Genomic DNA, 16,305 nt, shown 5'->3' on the forward strand with positions numbered 1-16,305 from the left:
TTTTCTAAGAAAATGACTAAGTCTGAAAAACAAGTAGCAAATAAAGGAGATATTTAATTCTTGATTCCAAAAGTGTTCTATCATCTTATATAACATATGATGATCCCACTGCCTCTGTTGTCTTGTCACAACCGAAGAGATCAATACCATTTAGTTTTCTTCGACATAATTCACGGTGCCTTGTTGTAGTGGGAGAGTTTCTAGGAACTCACCTTCTTATGACTTGGGAGACACTAGTGATTAAAATCCATTGTGAGTTTAAACAAGTAATGGATTGTCAAGATAAGAAACTAAGAAGAAAGCCAATAGAACTATGGTTTAATCCGTTCACATGGAATAACCTAAAGTTTTCTATTACAAGGACATAAAAGGAAATTTTCGTTTATAAGTCCATTCAATTGACTTAACAAAACTTCCTGTTCCTAGTATTATAGGTTTGAGTTTATCTAAACCTATGGCTTGTGGTATACCTGGTAATTACTTACTCTAATGCAAGCAACTTAAGTAAGATGCTGAAGCATTTTCTTTCTAATGGCAATCTATAGAAGCTTCACAACTTCTTAGGCATAGATTTTATTTATCTAAGGAAAAGTCTTAACTATTCCAGAAAAGATAAAGCCATGAAAGAATTTCTTACATCAACAGTGAGAGGTCTTAGATATGCTTTTGTATGCCTTAGACCAGACACCTGCTGTTGAGTGGGAGTAATGAGTAGGTATCAGATTAATCCAGGAGAAGAACATTGGAAGACAATCAAGTAAATCTTAAGATAAAGAAGAGGAACTATATGTTAGTCTATAAGAGTGTGTTTAAAAACTCTTAGACTACACCATATCAGATTTCGAAATTTGCCTTAGTGCTAGAAAATCTTTCTGATAAGATGGTGGTTACTCTGGGGTGGAATAGTGATTTTGGAGAAGTTTAAAAACCTATCTGAAGTCTCTAGGTCTACCAGAGAGAGACTGAATGTTAAAGCTGCAGGAAAGGTACTTATTCAGTCTAAGGAAAGTTCTATACATCTTTGGCACCATTCCAAATTGCCTTAAACTACTAGTGTTAATTTCCTGATTAACCAAAAGTAGTTGCCAAAGGTATAGAATCCAGTATCCCAAGAGAGTAGACATATAGAGAGGAGTTTCACATTATCAATGATTTTGTGATTAAGGAAGAGTAATGGTGGAGAAAAGGTTGTGGTTAATTCAACCTTTCAGATCCTATTACGAGGAGTTTACTACTACTACACTTGATTTGTATATCAAGGTGTTGAGATTATTTGAAACGCACTTTTTGTTTTATATTAGTGCAAGTGGGAGTTTGTTGGGTTTTATGCCCTAAATAAAACTCATTTCAATATAATCAGATTTACTTATTAATATAGATCAGAAATAACATTTAATGTTGCATGGTTCACATGATTTATTTCATGATTATATGTACATAATGTATAAATTCATCTGAAACCCTTTTCACATACTTGATCCTGTTTATTGTGCCGTCAACACATTGGAAAGTAAACATGACTATGTGAATAAAGTTTCCTAGATTTATCAGACACAGGGTTTTACTGATATGATAATCTACAACAAGAGTTTACTTGCATTTGGAGAAGTGCTATGTTCTTTCCAGAGCATTGGTTAAAGTAAAGCTCAGGTTGGATGCATGGAGTATGCATCGAAGGGACCGATATTGAACTTTGACTTAGATTTATTAAACTTACCGTAATATCTATTCAAGTCAATATCGCCTAGTTGATCCTAGATCAAATGATCTTAATCCTGTTATGATTAGGCTCAATCTTGAAAGGCTATTCGTGTTCTTTGATTTGTTAGTTAAGCCTACTTTTAGGTCAGGGTGATACGTACATTTTGGGAACACGGTAGTTCAATTGAGTGGGAGCGCTATCATAAACATGGAATCTATAGCTTCTATCTGGCGAATAGTAAGCAAAGGATGATCTCCTTCGAGCTTGACCAAACGAACATAAATGGTGGAGTACTCATTTCACATAAGCTGAAATATCATTTATACGGGGTCAAGTGTTTTAAGGAATAAATACATTGTAGGGTGTAACGGTAATTTAATCCCTTTACAGTGTAGATCATTCATATAGAGGATCATTGATCAAATTAGGATTATAACAATGGATAACTAATGATGTGTCTATATGGTGGAACATATAGAGCATTCTATATACTGAGAGTGCAATTCTAAGTTCTATGCGTGGATTCAACGAAGAATTAATAAGTTAGTGAATTTTAGTGTTAAATTCTTGATCTACTTATTGGAAGCTCGGTTATATAGACCCATGGTCCCCCCACTAGTTGAGATAATATTGCTTGCAAGACTCATGTAATTGGTTTTGATTAATCAATTATAATTCTCAAATTAGACTATGTCTATTTGTGAATTTTTCACTAAGTAAGGGCGAAATTGTAAAGAAAGAGTTTATAGGGGCATATTTGTTAATTATGATACTTTGTATGGTTCAATTAATAAATATGATAAATGACAATATTATTTAATAATTACTTATAGTTATTAAATAGTTAGAATTGGCATTTAAATGGTTGAATTAGGAAATTGGCATTTTTGAGAAAATCAGATACAAAAGGTGTTAAAATTGCAAAATTGCAAAAAGCAAGGCCCAATCCACTAAGTGTAGGGCCAGCCACTTTTGTAGGAAATTTAAACTGATTTTTTTTTATTATTTTAATGCCATATAATTCAAATCTAACCCTAGTAGGAATGCTATAAATAGATAGTGAAGGCTTCAGGAAAATTACACTTTTTTTCTGACTTTTTCTGATTCAGAAAAACTGAGCCTTCTCTCTCCCTATCTTTAGCTGACCACTCTCTCTCTTCTTCCTTGATAATTTCGAAATCCTTAGTGTATGAGTAGTGCCCACACACATCAAGTGATACCTCAATCATAGTGAGGAAGATCGTGAAGAAAGATCATCAGCAAAGGAGTTTCAGCATCAAAGATTCAGAGAAAGAGATCCAGGTTCAGATATTGATAATGCTCGCTACGTAAAAGGAATCAAGGGCTAGATATCTGAACGGAAGGAGTCATTATATTCCGCTGCACCCAATGTAAGGTTTCTTAAACTTTATATGTGTTTATTTCATCGTTTTAGAAAGTTCATATTTAGGATGTTAATAAACATACTTGTGAGTAGATCTAAGATCCTGGTAAAATAATTTCCAACAATAGGCGAAAAAATTATCTACCTTCGGGATATTTTTTTGTTTTAAAATATTTTTTTTAATTTATTTATATATTATTATTATTATTATTTTTAGGGAAATATATGCAAAATTTATTCTTATTCAAAATAGAAATTAAAGATAATAATTTTAGTTTTTAAAAATAATAATATCAGCACCATGTGGAAATATATACAAAAAAATAATTTATGTATAAAAAATAATTAATACATTAAAAATTTTTAAAAGTTCAAAAAAAAAAAATCAACATTGAACACCCAAATATATAAATAAAACAAAACTTTTACTTATTCAAAAAGAAACACTTTTTTTTTTTAATTTTATAATTATATGCCTTATAATTTTATTTTACTATTTACTTGCAATATTACTATTTCTTAAAGTTTAATTTTTTAATTATGTCATAATATTGCATTTAATATTTTTAACTTATACTATTATCAAATATTTATATTTGTAACAATATACCTTTAATTTTATTAATCTTACAATATTATAGAATTAAACAGTATAAATACCACAATTAACAATATCAATCCAACAACATATATGACAGGAAAGCAAAAGTGATAGCTAATTATAAGTCATTGATACATACAAGTCCATCCAAGCGTAAAAATAATTATGTTTTTTAGTGTAAGATTATATGCTCAAATAAATGACAACACTAAAAGCGTATAATTTAATATAATATACTTATTTCAGCATATAATCTTATAATTTATTTATTTGTAAAAACTATGTGTAATATAAAGTAAAATAACTTTTAAGATCTAATGTAATATAAATAATAGATTATTCTAAAGAGGTAACATTTCAAACTATATACTTATTTATTTATATAGTAATATCATCATTAATTGAAGACTAAAACTAACTTTTATAATTTATTTCTCTGAAAAAGATTAAATATATTGAAAGTATTTCTAATAAATTGTCAACTAAGTGTTGGATACTACAAATTTATGTTGATCAAAAGAAGATAAAAACTCAAAGATATATAAGAATTTTAATATATATTCTATTGAAGAAATAAAACAAGAAGAAATTGCTAAATTTTTATCTTAAATTATACATTGCATATAAGTAATAATTTAAAAATTATAATAAAAAACTTATCCTGTGTAATATTTTTTAAATGGGTAAACATCTTATCTTACAAAATATTTAATAAAATTTATAAATAATATTCTATTATTAAATTAAATATTTTACAAAAAAAAATCAAAAAAAAAAATATCAAAAACAAAATAACACGTGCCTCGCACGTAGTTGCCGCCTAGTTAGACATTAATACCCTAAATTTCTCTTATAAAAATGATCAGAATGTATATACAAAACAAAATATATTATAAATTTCTGTTATAATAATGATGACAATGTACATACAAAATAAATATATTATAAATTACCTTTATAATAATGATTACAATGTACATACAAAACAAATAAATTACAGATAATAAAAAATTGTGGAATTGATGTTCGAAGTTGAAAAAATGAATTAATATAGAAGTATAGAAATGGAATGTCAGGGACTACTGCTAAACCAAGAATCATAAAAGGGAGGCTGTTCATCATCATCGTCGTCCTCGTATTCTTCTTCATCATCATCACCATCATCATTATCACCATCGTCGACGTGTTCAGAGTCTTCACCATCACCATCACCATCACTATCACCATCACCATGATCTTCATCAGCGTCAATATCATTGTGATTTATTTGTTGATCACTTTCTTGGTGATCTTCTGAGAGAAGAAAGGGATGGTTTAGTAACATGTGAGCAGAAGGTCTATTATTAGGGTTCCTAGTAAAGCACTTGAACAAGAAATCCCAAGCATTCTTGGAAAGCCAATCCGAAGGTAAACCACTACATGGAGTGTCTATACTAATTATACTGGAAAGCTGATTTTCAGTGGGGTTATCATACCACGGCAGCACTAGTCCAGTCAACATTTGCAAAACCACACACCCAACTGCCCAAATATCACTCGCCTCTTCTTGAGTATTTTCTAATAAAGCTTCGGGAGAAAGATAATACAGAGTTCCTCCAACCTTTGACCTCCTCATGCACTCATCATCACCATTATTACTACCAACACTACTAGTCTTAGCCATACCAAAATCAGCAATCTTCGCCACAAAACCATCGACGCTATAAGGACTATTATCATCATCATCAGCCACCAGTATAATGTTTGCGGGTTTCAAATCACAATGCACCAAACCCTTTCCATGAATAAACTCAAGCCCTTTAAGAATGGAGCAAGTGTGTGCCTTCACTTCCCACTCACTCAATCCATCTCCATTATTCTTACTCTCGATCGCACTAGCCAAGGACCCACCTGATGCATACTCCATCGCCATATTTACCTCCCATTTATTATAATTATCTAATTGACCGTAGCACTTAACAATAAAAGGACTGGAACCAAGAGACTCATACACTTTCATCTCCCTAACTAGATCCTTTGAACAAGTATTATTTAGTGCAGATTTTACTGCCAAAAGCTCAGGCAAATCTTTATAGTGCGGTGGTCGAGGTTCTTTAAACTTAACCAAGTTAACACATCCAAAACCTCCCCTTCCGAGTAACTTTTCCTTCACCCATCCACCATACTTGCTACGTTTATTATTTCTAGAATCTTCATCTTCTCTTTGTCTCTTATTATATTTGATTACAAAAGTACCCTTCTCTTGACGATATTCGATCACCATTCTCATCATCTTCATATTTTATTAATTTGTTTCTTAGAAGAAACAATAATTTATTAAGAAAAACTAATGAATGCGTACAACTAAAACTAAGGTTGATATAGCCCCACTAAACTAAAGTCTAATTACTAATTATTTGTTTAAAAATATTCTCTCTCGTGACTAGTGACTAGTAGCTATATATAGATGTATATGTAACCTATTACTATTAGGATTAGGATTATAGTTATGTAATTTTGATTTTAAAAATGATTATGTTTTATTTTTTAATTAAATGATAGATACTTTTATTGGGATAATTTAATTATTTGTAGTTTTCGTGTTTTATGTATAAGATTTTTGTTTTTGAAATGATCATATTAGTATTAGGATTATAATAATTAATTCTGTAATTTTGATTTAAAAAATAATTAATATCTATCTTTTTGGACTAGACTACGACTGACCTGTGTTTTGACTTGGGCTTCGTCTTCGACTTTCTTCCAATCATAAGCTTCGTCTTTCTTCTTCCGATCATAATCTTCATTTTCATTGAAAAGTATAACAACCATTTTATTTACTTGAAAGAAAGAGGAATTGTAAAGATATTTTTTCTATTATAAACTTAAAATGTAATAAATTTACATTTATGACCTTAAAAAAGGAAATAAACAAAAATAGAATCTATAAAGTTGTTAATTACAAAAATGCCGGCCAAGCAAAACAGAACACCATCTTCTTCGTGACCCAGCCGCACCCTTCTTCGTGACCCAGCGATCCAACCCCAACAACCCAATCTCAACCATCTTTCTTCCAAAACCAGCAAAATCAAAATCTAAAAAAATGTAGAACTCCTAGGAAACAAGCTGAATCCCGAAAATCCAAAATCAAAAACGAAAAGGAAAAAAAAAACCAGGAAACCTCCATTGATGTACAAAAAAACTCAAAAACAACAATCATTGAACAAAGAAATCGCGATCAGAGGAGAAGAACCGAGTAGAAGGAGAGCTGGAAATCAAAGAAACTCACCCATGATTGAATCAGAAGGAGAATTGAAGGTAAACAAATTTTTTCAAGAACGTGAAAACATCTTTTAGTGTAGATGAATAGTAATTTGATATTAATTGATGAAAACCGGATTAAATTGAAATAATAATGAAATATTGATGAAGCTGAGAAAAAAACAACAACGGTTTGCATGAAAATAAACATTAACGCATATAAATAATTGCTACAGTGTTTTATTCTGAAAACTGTTGTTTACAAGTTGTTTTACAGTGGAATAATAGTTGTTTGGGATCTACAAACTACAAAATATGAATCTATTGTTATTAATTACTGATTGCTTTTAAAATAGCTGTTTGATAGTTGATTTAAGCTATATAAATAGTCGGCCAGCTGAAAGTGTTAGATGCATAAGTTATTGCTGGAAAGAGTTGTTTATTGGTTGTTTTGACAGATTAAAATAGTTGTTTGCAACTACAAAAACTGAACCAAGTAAATAATTTACATTATTTCAGGAAACAGAACCATTACAAATATTGGTGCAGAGCAATGGGCATTGGGATGACAACAAAAACTATGTTGATTATGAATCAAGTGGAGAATTAATTTCGACCAAGTGCACTTTTGAGGAACTAATGAGAATAATGATGGAAGAACTCCAATGCAACCATGAATCAACACAACTACAACTGAAATATCAACTGAAGGAAGGAGGCCAACCACTACAAATCAAGGATGACAAAAGTCTGTTGTTCTACATAAAGCTATTAACGAAGGAGGTTGATTTCACAAGGTACCCATTGTGTGTGAACAAAACCAGTAACACGGCACCACCTAACCAAAGAATGGTGTGGAACAATATGATCATGGAATCGTATGAGAACAACGCAGCACAGGAAGACTTGCAGCAACCTGGAAACAACACGGCAACAACTTCCAAGCAACAACTATCTGCGCAGACGATGGGATCTGGTGAAGTTGATACATTTTTCCTAGAAACAGGAACAGTGTCATCAGAATCAACCATACAACAACCAGAAAACAACAGAGAAAAAACTACAGCAGTAGATGAAGATTTCGACTTCACCGACTATGCAAAGCTTGTGGCTGCAGAAATGGTACAGCAACTCGAAAACAACCAGGAAGAAGAAGAGGAAGTGGACAACACAGAAATGATGATCATCAATGACAAACGACATGAAACAATAGAGAAGGGGCAAATTTACAAGGACAAAGAAACATTGATAAGTACACTATGCTACTTTGCAATCAAGAAGACATTTCAATACAAAGTAGTGAAATCTTGCACAAAAGAATACAACATAGTGTGTTTGGACACAAACTGCAAATGGAGTTTAAAGGCTACAAAAAATGGAAACACAGAAACATTCATAATAAGGAGCTACGAAGAAGAACACACATGTGCAGTTACAATAAGATTTGGAGATCAACGACAAGCTACATCAAAGTTGATAGCAGATTTTGTAAAACCAAAATTCTTGAACCTGAAAACAAAGTGCAGCCCTGCAGACATAAAGACAGAAATGAAAGACAAATACGGAATAAAGATGAATTACATGAAAGCATGGCGTAGTAAAGAGCGAGCACAAACCCAGCTACATGGAAATGCTAAAGAGTCGTACAATCTCTTGCCAAGATACCTGTACATGCTACAGAAAACAAATCCAGGTAAAAAAAATTTAAAAATTTTACTTTGAAAATATTTGTGAAAAAACAGTTGTTTTTGCGTTGTTATTTCGTTGAGTACATGTTGTTTGACAAAATCCTGTTTGATTAAAATTCAGGAACATTAATAGACATAGAGAAAGATAAAATTAATGATATGTTCACCTATTTAGAGCGTTGTATTTGCGTTGTTTTTGCGTTGCGTTTGAGTTTTTTTTCAAAAGTAGAACTATGACAGAAACTGTCCAAATTATAGGTACTCTACCATGACATCAAACATAGCTGAGGCACTGAACTCAGCAAATTTAGCAGCAAGGGAAACACCAGTGACAACATTAATGGAGTGCTTGAGGGCACAAATGCAAGAGTGGACATACAATAATAGAAAGGAGGCACAAAAATGCACAACAAGGCTGACACCATCATCTGAGAAAAAACTCATAGGGAACTATGTACAGTCATTGCGACTAACAGTAAGTTCAGATTATCGTTCGCATAAAGTAAAATAAAAACAGTTGTTTTTGCATAGTTTTTTGGTTGTTTTAAAGTTGGTTTAAAACATGCAGGTGAAACCAGCAAACCGTAACCCGTTTCGAGGTGATAGATGAAGACAGAACAAGAATAGTAAACTTGAAGGAGAAGACGTGCACATGCAATAGATTTCAAAAAGATGAAATGCCATGTAACCATGCAGTCGCCGTCATGAAGGACTTGAACATAAACACATACAACTACTGTGCACAATACTACACATCAAAAGCATGGCTGCAAACATATGAAGAAACAGTATACCCAGTTGGAAACGTAAGAGAATGGGAACTTCCAGAATTTTTTGAAGAAATCATAGTGTTGCCTCCAAAGGAGAGAATCAAGTCTGGAAGGCCGAGGAAAAGAAGAATGGCAGCAGCTTGGGAAACAAAGAAACAAAACAAGTGTGGCAAGTGTGGACAAAAGGGACATAACAAAAAGACCTGCAGAAGAATTACAGCATAGAAGTGGAAACAACTACACATCAACCAAAAAACAACTATATTAAAACATTTAGAAAACACATACTGCATATTACGATTGGTTGTTACATACATTTTATTATTGTGATTTTTTATGTGGAGAGATATTGATAATAGGGAATTGGTATTATTATCATTAATATACAAAAGAACATCAAATATTATAGTTAAATAATTAAATGAGTGGAAGAAGGTTGAAATTAATAAGAAGGAAAAATAAACTACATAAAGTGATTACAAATGCAATTTAGTTGTTTGTCAGATGGTTGTAATAAGGTTGTTAATAGTATGCTGTCATGACCAAGATGTGGTTCCACGCCAAAACGAAAAAGGGGGAACAATCTTATCCTTACCCTTCAAGTAAACCTTCTCCTTGTCATGCCTAACATTTTAAAAAAAAAATGAAACATAAATAGTAAAGTAAAAAACAAAAAATACAAAAACACAACAAAAATGCTGAAAATAAACACTTACGGATCTTTCTTCGATCGACGTCCTTCACCAAGCCACAAGTCAAAATCAATCTCGTCTTTATGTTCTACATCTTCACCAATCTTATCATCGAGAGGACACAACCCAGCCACATACTTAACAACTCCATAACCAGAACCATCTTTAGAACTAGAAATGGAAGAGTCATACTCCATAAACGGAGACGTCAGCGCTATGGGTTTCTTAGATTTCCTCTTGTCAACAAGAGGAGTTTCTTCAACGGGAATTGGGTCATCTTCAAGTTCAATGTTAGAATCAACATTGAGACCTGTTGGACCCATCTAATATATTTTTTCCACAAAAATGAAAGAAAATAGACAGTGTTAAACACAAAAAGTATGAAGAAACTAAAAAATAACCAAAAAAAAAAAATATACCTCAAAACAAACAAGACGACGATCCGTAACCTCAACATTTTCAGAAACTGAAATCTGTTTACAAGGATCACCACCAATTCCATCTGAAGACATCTGTTTATATATGGTATTAAAAAGGAATTAGAGCATGGTTAAAAAATAACAACCTTTACACAACCAAAAAACAACACAAAAGCAAAATTACCATAATCTCAACTGCTTTTACACCGGACTGAACAGTAGCCTCAACATCTATTTGAGTAGGGCCGTCATTGAAATCAACGAAATTCTTGATACAGAAAATAAAGGAAAAAGAAAATGGAAAAAAAGTGAAGTTATTTTTTGTGAAAGACTTCAACAACTAAAAAAAAACTACATAACAACTTAAAAACAAAATAAAAACAACAAGTAAAATAAGAAAACCAACAATAAATTGCGAACAACATAATCTACAAACACAGCCATATAAATAACATAATAAATACAAATAAATAGTCTGAAAAATAGTTGCAAATTTTTTTTTAAAAAAAAAAATAAAACATAACAAGAGACATAACAAGAACATAGAATTACAAGACCACTACCTAAAACGGACTTCACAAGAATTGCTCATATTTCAGGATTTTCCAAGCAAGCAATGCCTTTCAAATACTTGGGAATTCCAATATGTTATAAAAGAATATCTAAAGCAGATTGTCAATTGCTGGTGCAAAAAATGACAGCAAGGATCAAGCAATGGAGTTCAAGGAACATTTCTTATGCAGGGAGAATGGTATTGATCAATTCTGTACTCTTATCCTTTCATACTTATTGGAGCCAGATGCTTGTGTTACCAAAGAAAGTCATCTCAGAAATAGAAAGTATATGTCGAAGCTTTCTTTGGAAAGGGACTTGCTACTCAACAGGTCCTGGAAATGTGGCCTGGGAAACTCTCTGTAAACCAAAGAAAGCAGGAGGTTTAGGCTTCTTGAAGATCTCTGATTGGAATACAGCAGCTCTCATCAAACATGTATGGGCAATTGCTTCAAAGAAAGACAACCTATTGGTCAAATGGATTCATAATGTTTATATTAAGCATAAAAACTGGTGGGAATATAAGGGGAATTGCCAAGGGAGTTGGTATTGGAGGAAATTAGTAGAAATCAAAGAGAAGCTCAAGAACCGAATTGATACAACACAATTCAGCAAGCTGCAATATACTATAGCAGCTGGATATAACATGTTGCAGCAGCAGGAGCAAACTTGCCACTGGAGTAAAGAAGCTTGGGGGAGATTAAATGTTCCTAAACATAGTTTTATGTTATGGATTGCAATGTTAGACAGGTTGAAAACAAAGGAAAGACTTCACAGGTTTCAATTGGTGAATGATGATGAGTGTGTGCTGTGCAGAACAACCACGGAAACATCTCAGCATTTATTTTTTTCCTGCAATTTTTCAGAGCAGGGACTTCAGCAGGTTAAGAGATGGCTGGGGTGGAACATTGATTAGTGGTCAAAAATATCATTTTATTGATGTTAAAGTTTAAATTAAATTAAGTTTTGATTAATATTTTCATGAAATTAATATGATATGTTATATAATTGAAAATATTATTTTAAATTTAGTTTATGTTCATTTTGCAAGAAAGAAAATGATTTTTGGTAAAGTTGACAAAAGGAGAAGCCCAATAGCATAAACCCATGAGAAAATCTAAGATTGATTTTATTCTCTCTAGTTTGTACAACTCAATAGCAGTTGTAAAATTGGATCACATTCAAAGAGGATTAACAATTTTGATTGATTCCATTTCCCTATGAGTACGACATGTGGCAAGGAAGTTGGGGATTGTAATTTAATGGCCACGTTCAAGATTATCTTCTTTCTGATTTGGCTTAATCAAATTGTATATTTTCAATTTGATTAGTTGTTGCTGACAAGGAACGTCTTAAGCATGCCTCAATTGTGCGCTTTAAATTTCTAATCCCAAAAATTAAGCTATTTTCAATTTAAATTTATTCAAATTTTCCTTTTTAATTCTATGCATGGATTTTATTTCACATTTGTGTCTCCAAAAACACTATATAAAGGAGACCTCTTGTACACATTTGGTGTGTAATTTTTCATTGGCAAAAACTATAGTAAATTTTAGTTTTATTTTATCTATGTCTTCTCATATTTTCTTTTTAGATTATTGTGAGAATGACTAGCATTTTTGGCTAGTTTCCTAGATAAGGTAAAGGATGATCTTATATGTGAGGTAATATTTACTTGTGTTTTGATTCACCAAGTGCTTAAAGTTTATACATTTGAGTAGTATATTTTTCTTCTTTTTTTTTATCTCTATATTAATATATTTATCTATCTAGTATTATATAGAAATAGTCATGCTTTTTCTATGTGAATATGATTAGGATAAATATACATTAATATTATAATTTTATGATTAATCTCTTATTGCATTATTACCAAACAAAAGGTATATTGTCATTCTTAGATTTTTCATAAGATTATTTTCTACAATCTTAATGTGAGAGTTCTATATTACTCAAATACATTTTTTTTATTATATGTTCTTCAAGTTTTATCTTCCGATTAAATTATTGGGAAGTGAATAATTTAATTGTGTTATATGTGTGAATCAAAACCCAAATAAATGAGCCAAACATATAGGTGATTCTTGAAACCTTATCATTTTTTTTATTATAATTTTCTACCAATTTTATTTGCTTTAAATTTATTTTCAAAATTTTCTCAAAAACCACCAACGATTTATTTACTTTTTGCGCTTAAAGTTCTACTAATCACTTTTTGATAAGATATCTCTCTGTGGACACGACCGCCCATGCTACACTACAACAACCGCTTTGTGAAGACAAGTTTGGGCGTAATCAAATTTTGGCGCCGTTGCCGGGGAGATTGAAATCAAAACTTAGTGGACTTTTCAGCCAAGAGGTAAGTCATTCTATAATGTGTATATATAACACTTGTATTTTTTTTTTTAATTATTAATTTTTCTCTTTGTGTCTAATAACTTAAAAAAAAATTGTCATATTTATTATACGCTTATATATTTATATACATATATTTTTATTTTCTCTTTTCGTTCAATTATATATGTGGTATTAGTTATATATAATATATATATATTAGTCATTAATTTGTTTTTACATATTTTTCTTTTCTTTTCTACATTTATTGTGTTCAAATTATCATTCATTGTTAATTTTGTAATTATTTGTCATTTATTATTTTTTTCTTTAGCTTTAAATTTATAGATTTCAAATTATTAGGTTTAGTCCCTTAATTTGTGTAACCTTAGGTTTTAGATTAGCTTTAATTTAGGTTCCACCTCTTTATTTTTTTTTTTTAAAAAAAAAAAAATTCATAAAATTCTAAAATAAAATTATTCATAAAACTTTATAGTATTAGGAACAAAGTGTAATGCAACAAGTGGTAAAAACTGAGAGTATTCTGTCTAGAAAGATTGGCTTTTAAGGCTTGTGATAGAGTACCCTCTACACTTTCCTGGGAACCTTGGTTCTGTCTAGGAAAGTGTGGGACGAAGCGGTACCTTGGCAACCTTCCCAATCTACTCGGGAATATTTCTTGTGTATGCCCTTGTCTTATTACATTTTTGGACTTATTACTATTTAAAAAAAAAAACCAAGCTTGTTCCTTCAAAATAAGTAATTTATTTTACTTATTGGTCATTTGGTTAGAAATATTTGAATTGTGATTTTTCATACTCACTTAGTACCCCGGGGAGTCTGGTGAGGCATGTAAGATCATTTCAAATTGTCCAAATTTACCAAGAAACAAGTTCAACAAAAAAATAAAAAATAAAAAAAATAAAAAAAAATTTAAGTGAATGAATCGTCATAGAGATGAACTAGGGAGATTTGTAAGGAGACCCAACACCCCTAGTGATAACTCTTCCGATACATCAAGCATTGCCTCTCCCACCTCAACAATTGCTCATAATCCATTCGCCATGGCCCATCATGATGAAATTCAGCAGAGAAGTCTTAATGACTATCTCCATCCTACTCGCACTCCTACCCCTTCTTGTATCCTCTTTCCACCTAATATGCCCAATTTTGAATTCAAACCTGGCATGATTCAACTCTTGCCAAATTTCCATGGTTTAGAAAATGAAAATCCTTATGTGCATATTAGGGAATTCGACAATGTGGTAGCTACTTTTTATAACCAAGCTAATATCGCGGATACTGTGCGATTAAAGTTTTTTCCCTTCTCTTTGAAGGATAAAGCTAAAAGCTGGTTATACTCTCTGAGACCAAGGTCTATTGGAACATGGGAAGAAATGACATCATCATTCTTTCACAAATACTTCCCTAACCACAAGACCAATGGTTTAAAAAGGCAGATTTCTACCTTTTCCCAAAAAGACAATGAAACTCTTTATCAAGTCTGGGAAAGGTTTAAAGAACTGTTAACTCTTTGTCCCCACCATGGTTATGAAAAATGGCGCCTAGTTAGTTATTTCTATGAAGGCCTCACTAGTCGTGAACGCCAGTTTATAGAAATGATGTGCAATGGTGAATTCCTCCAAAAAGATCCTGAAGAAGCCTTTGAATATCTCAATGAGCTTGCAGAAAAATCTCATACTTGGACTGGTCCAAGTGCTACTGAAAGCACTAACAGAAATCGACCAGCAGGAATTTACCAACTAAGGGAGGAGGACAGTCTCAAAGCCCAAGTTGAGTCCTTAACAAAGCAACTTGAGGCCTTTAAAAAAAAAGTGGGCAAGGACTGAATATGGTTGCCAAAGCAGAAATACATGAGCCATGTTTTGTGTGTGGAGAATCGGATCATTTAGCTAAGGATTGTTTAGCCTTTAGAGAAATGAAGGGGGTTTATGAAGAGCAATGCAATGCCTTAGGGACCTACAATAAGCCATTCTCTAATACGTACAACCCTGGTTGGAGAAACCACCCAAATTTCAGTTGGAAAGATCCCAACCAAGCACAATCTTCCGGAGGGCAATGGAGAAATGAGCACCAAAATCAACCATCAAAAGCTCAGCCTGCTCCTCAATACAATTCTCCACCTCAAAGGAGTTCTCTTGAGAACACCGTTCAATCATTCATGGAGGAGCAAACTAAAATAAATCGCCAAATGATGGAAGAAATCAAAGAAATGAAGAGTCAATTTTCAAAATTGACTGGGTCCTTGGCTATTTCTGAAAGAGGCAAACTTCCTTCTCAGCCTCAATTCAATGCACAAGGGCAACATATGGCTCAAACCTCCAGCTCTAACGATCAAATAGTTAAGGAGGCTAATGCCATCACAACTAGAAGTGGTAAAACTTTGGAAGATCAACCAATAACAGCTACCACTTCAAAATCTCCACATGTTGTCCATAAAAGTGTGCCATCCAATGCTTCTGCAAAAGTTCCATTTCCTGTGCTTTGAGACCTGCTGGGAAAAATCTTGAAAATCGAGGAGAAATCCTTGAGCACTTGACACAAGTGAAGATTAATCTTCCTTTGCTTCACGTCATCAAACAAGTGCCAACCTATGCTAAAATCATCAAGGATCTTTGCACTGTAAAAAGGAAGCATCATGTCAAAAAGACTGCTTTCGACCGAGCAAGTTAGTGCGGTAATTGAACAAAAGACACCGCCGAAATACAAAGATCCCGGGCTGTCCCACCATTTCTTGTCAAATCGGGACTCATGAATTTAGTCAAGCTTTGCTAGACTTAGGAGCGAGTGTTAATCTCATGCCTTATTCTGTCTACTCGCAACTTAGTCTTGGTGAAATCAAGCCTACTTCTGTTGTCTTACGGCTTGGTCGATCGTTCTATCAAGAAGCCTCGGGGAATTG

The 16,305-nt window shown here is 32.4% G+C and overlaps 1 protein-coding gene and 1 non-coding gene across 2 annotated transcripts; both read right to left on the reverse strand.

The window, feature by feature from the left end:
* Window positions 1–4,759: 4,759 nt before the first annotated feature.
* Window positions 4,760–6,498, reverse strand: LOC133036813 (mitogen-activated protein kinase kinase kinase 20-like). The gene is made up of 2 exons (XM_061113564.1): window positions 6,394–6,498; window positions 4,760–5,959 (listed from the first exon to the last, which is right to left on the reverse strand). Exons 1-2 carry the CDS (start codon window positions 6,496–6,498, stop codon window positions 4,760–4,762), a joined length of 1,305 nt encoding a protein of 434 aa, XP_060969547.1.
* An 8,328-nt stretch (window positions 6,499–14,826) lies between these two features.
* LOC133037574 (small nucleolar RNA R71) lies at window positions 14,827–14,934 on the reverse strand. Its single transcript, XR_009687666.1, has one exon. It is a non-coding gene; the product is annotated as a small nucleolar RNA R71 (small nucleolar RNA).
* Between the last annotated feature and the right edge of the window lie 1,371 nt (window positions 14,935–16,305).

The sequence above is a fragment of the Cannabis sativa genome, chromosome 4, assembly GCF_029168945.1.
Source record: "Cannabis sativa cultivar Pink pepper isolate KNU-18-1 chromosome 4, ASM2916894v1, whole genome shotgun sequence".
In the NCBI taxonomy this organism is placed as follows: domain Eukaryota; kingdom Viridiplantae; phylum Streptophyta; class Magnoliopsida; order Rosales; family Cannabaceae; genus Cannabis; species Cannabis sativa.

Coding starts and splice junctions, on each gene's coding strand:
- LOC133036813 (XM_061113564.1), bottom strand. CDS start 6,498: ATGGTTGTTATACTTTTCAATGAAAATGAAGATTATGATCGGAAGAAG. Junction 5,960..6,393: donor AAGCCCAAGTCAAAACACAG/GTCAGTCGTAGT, acceptor TAAAATATGAAG/ATGATGAGAATGGTGATCGA.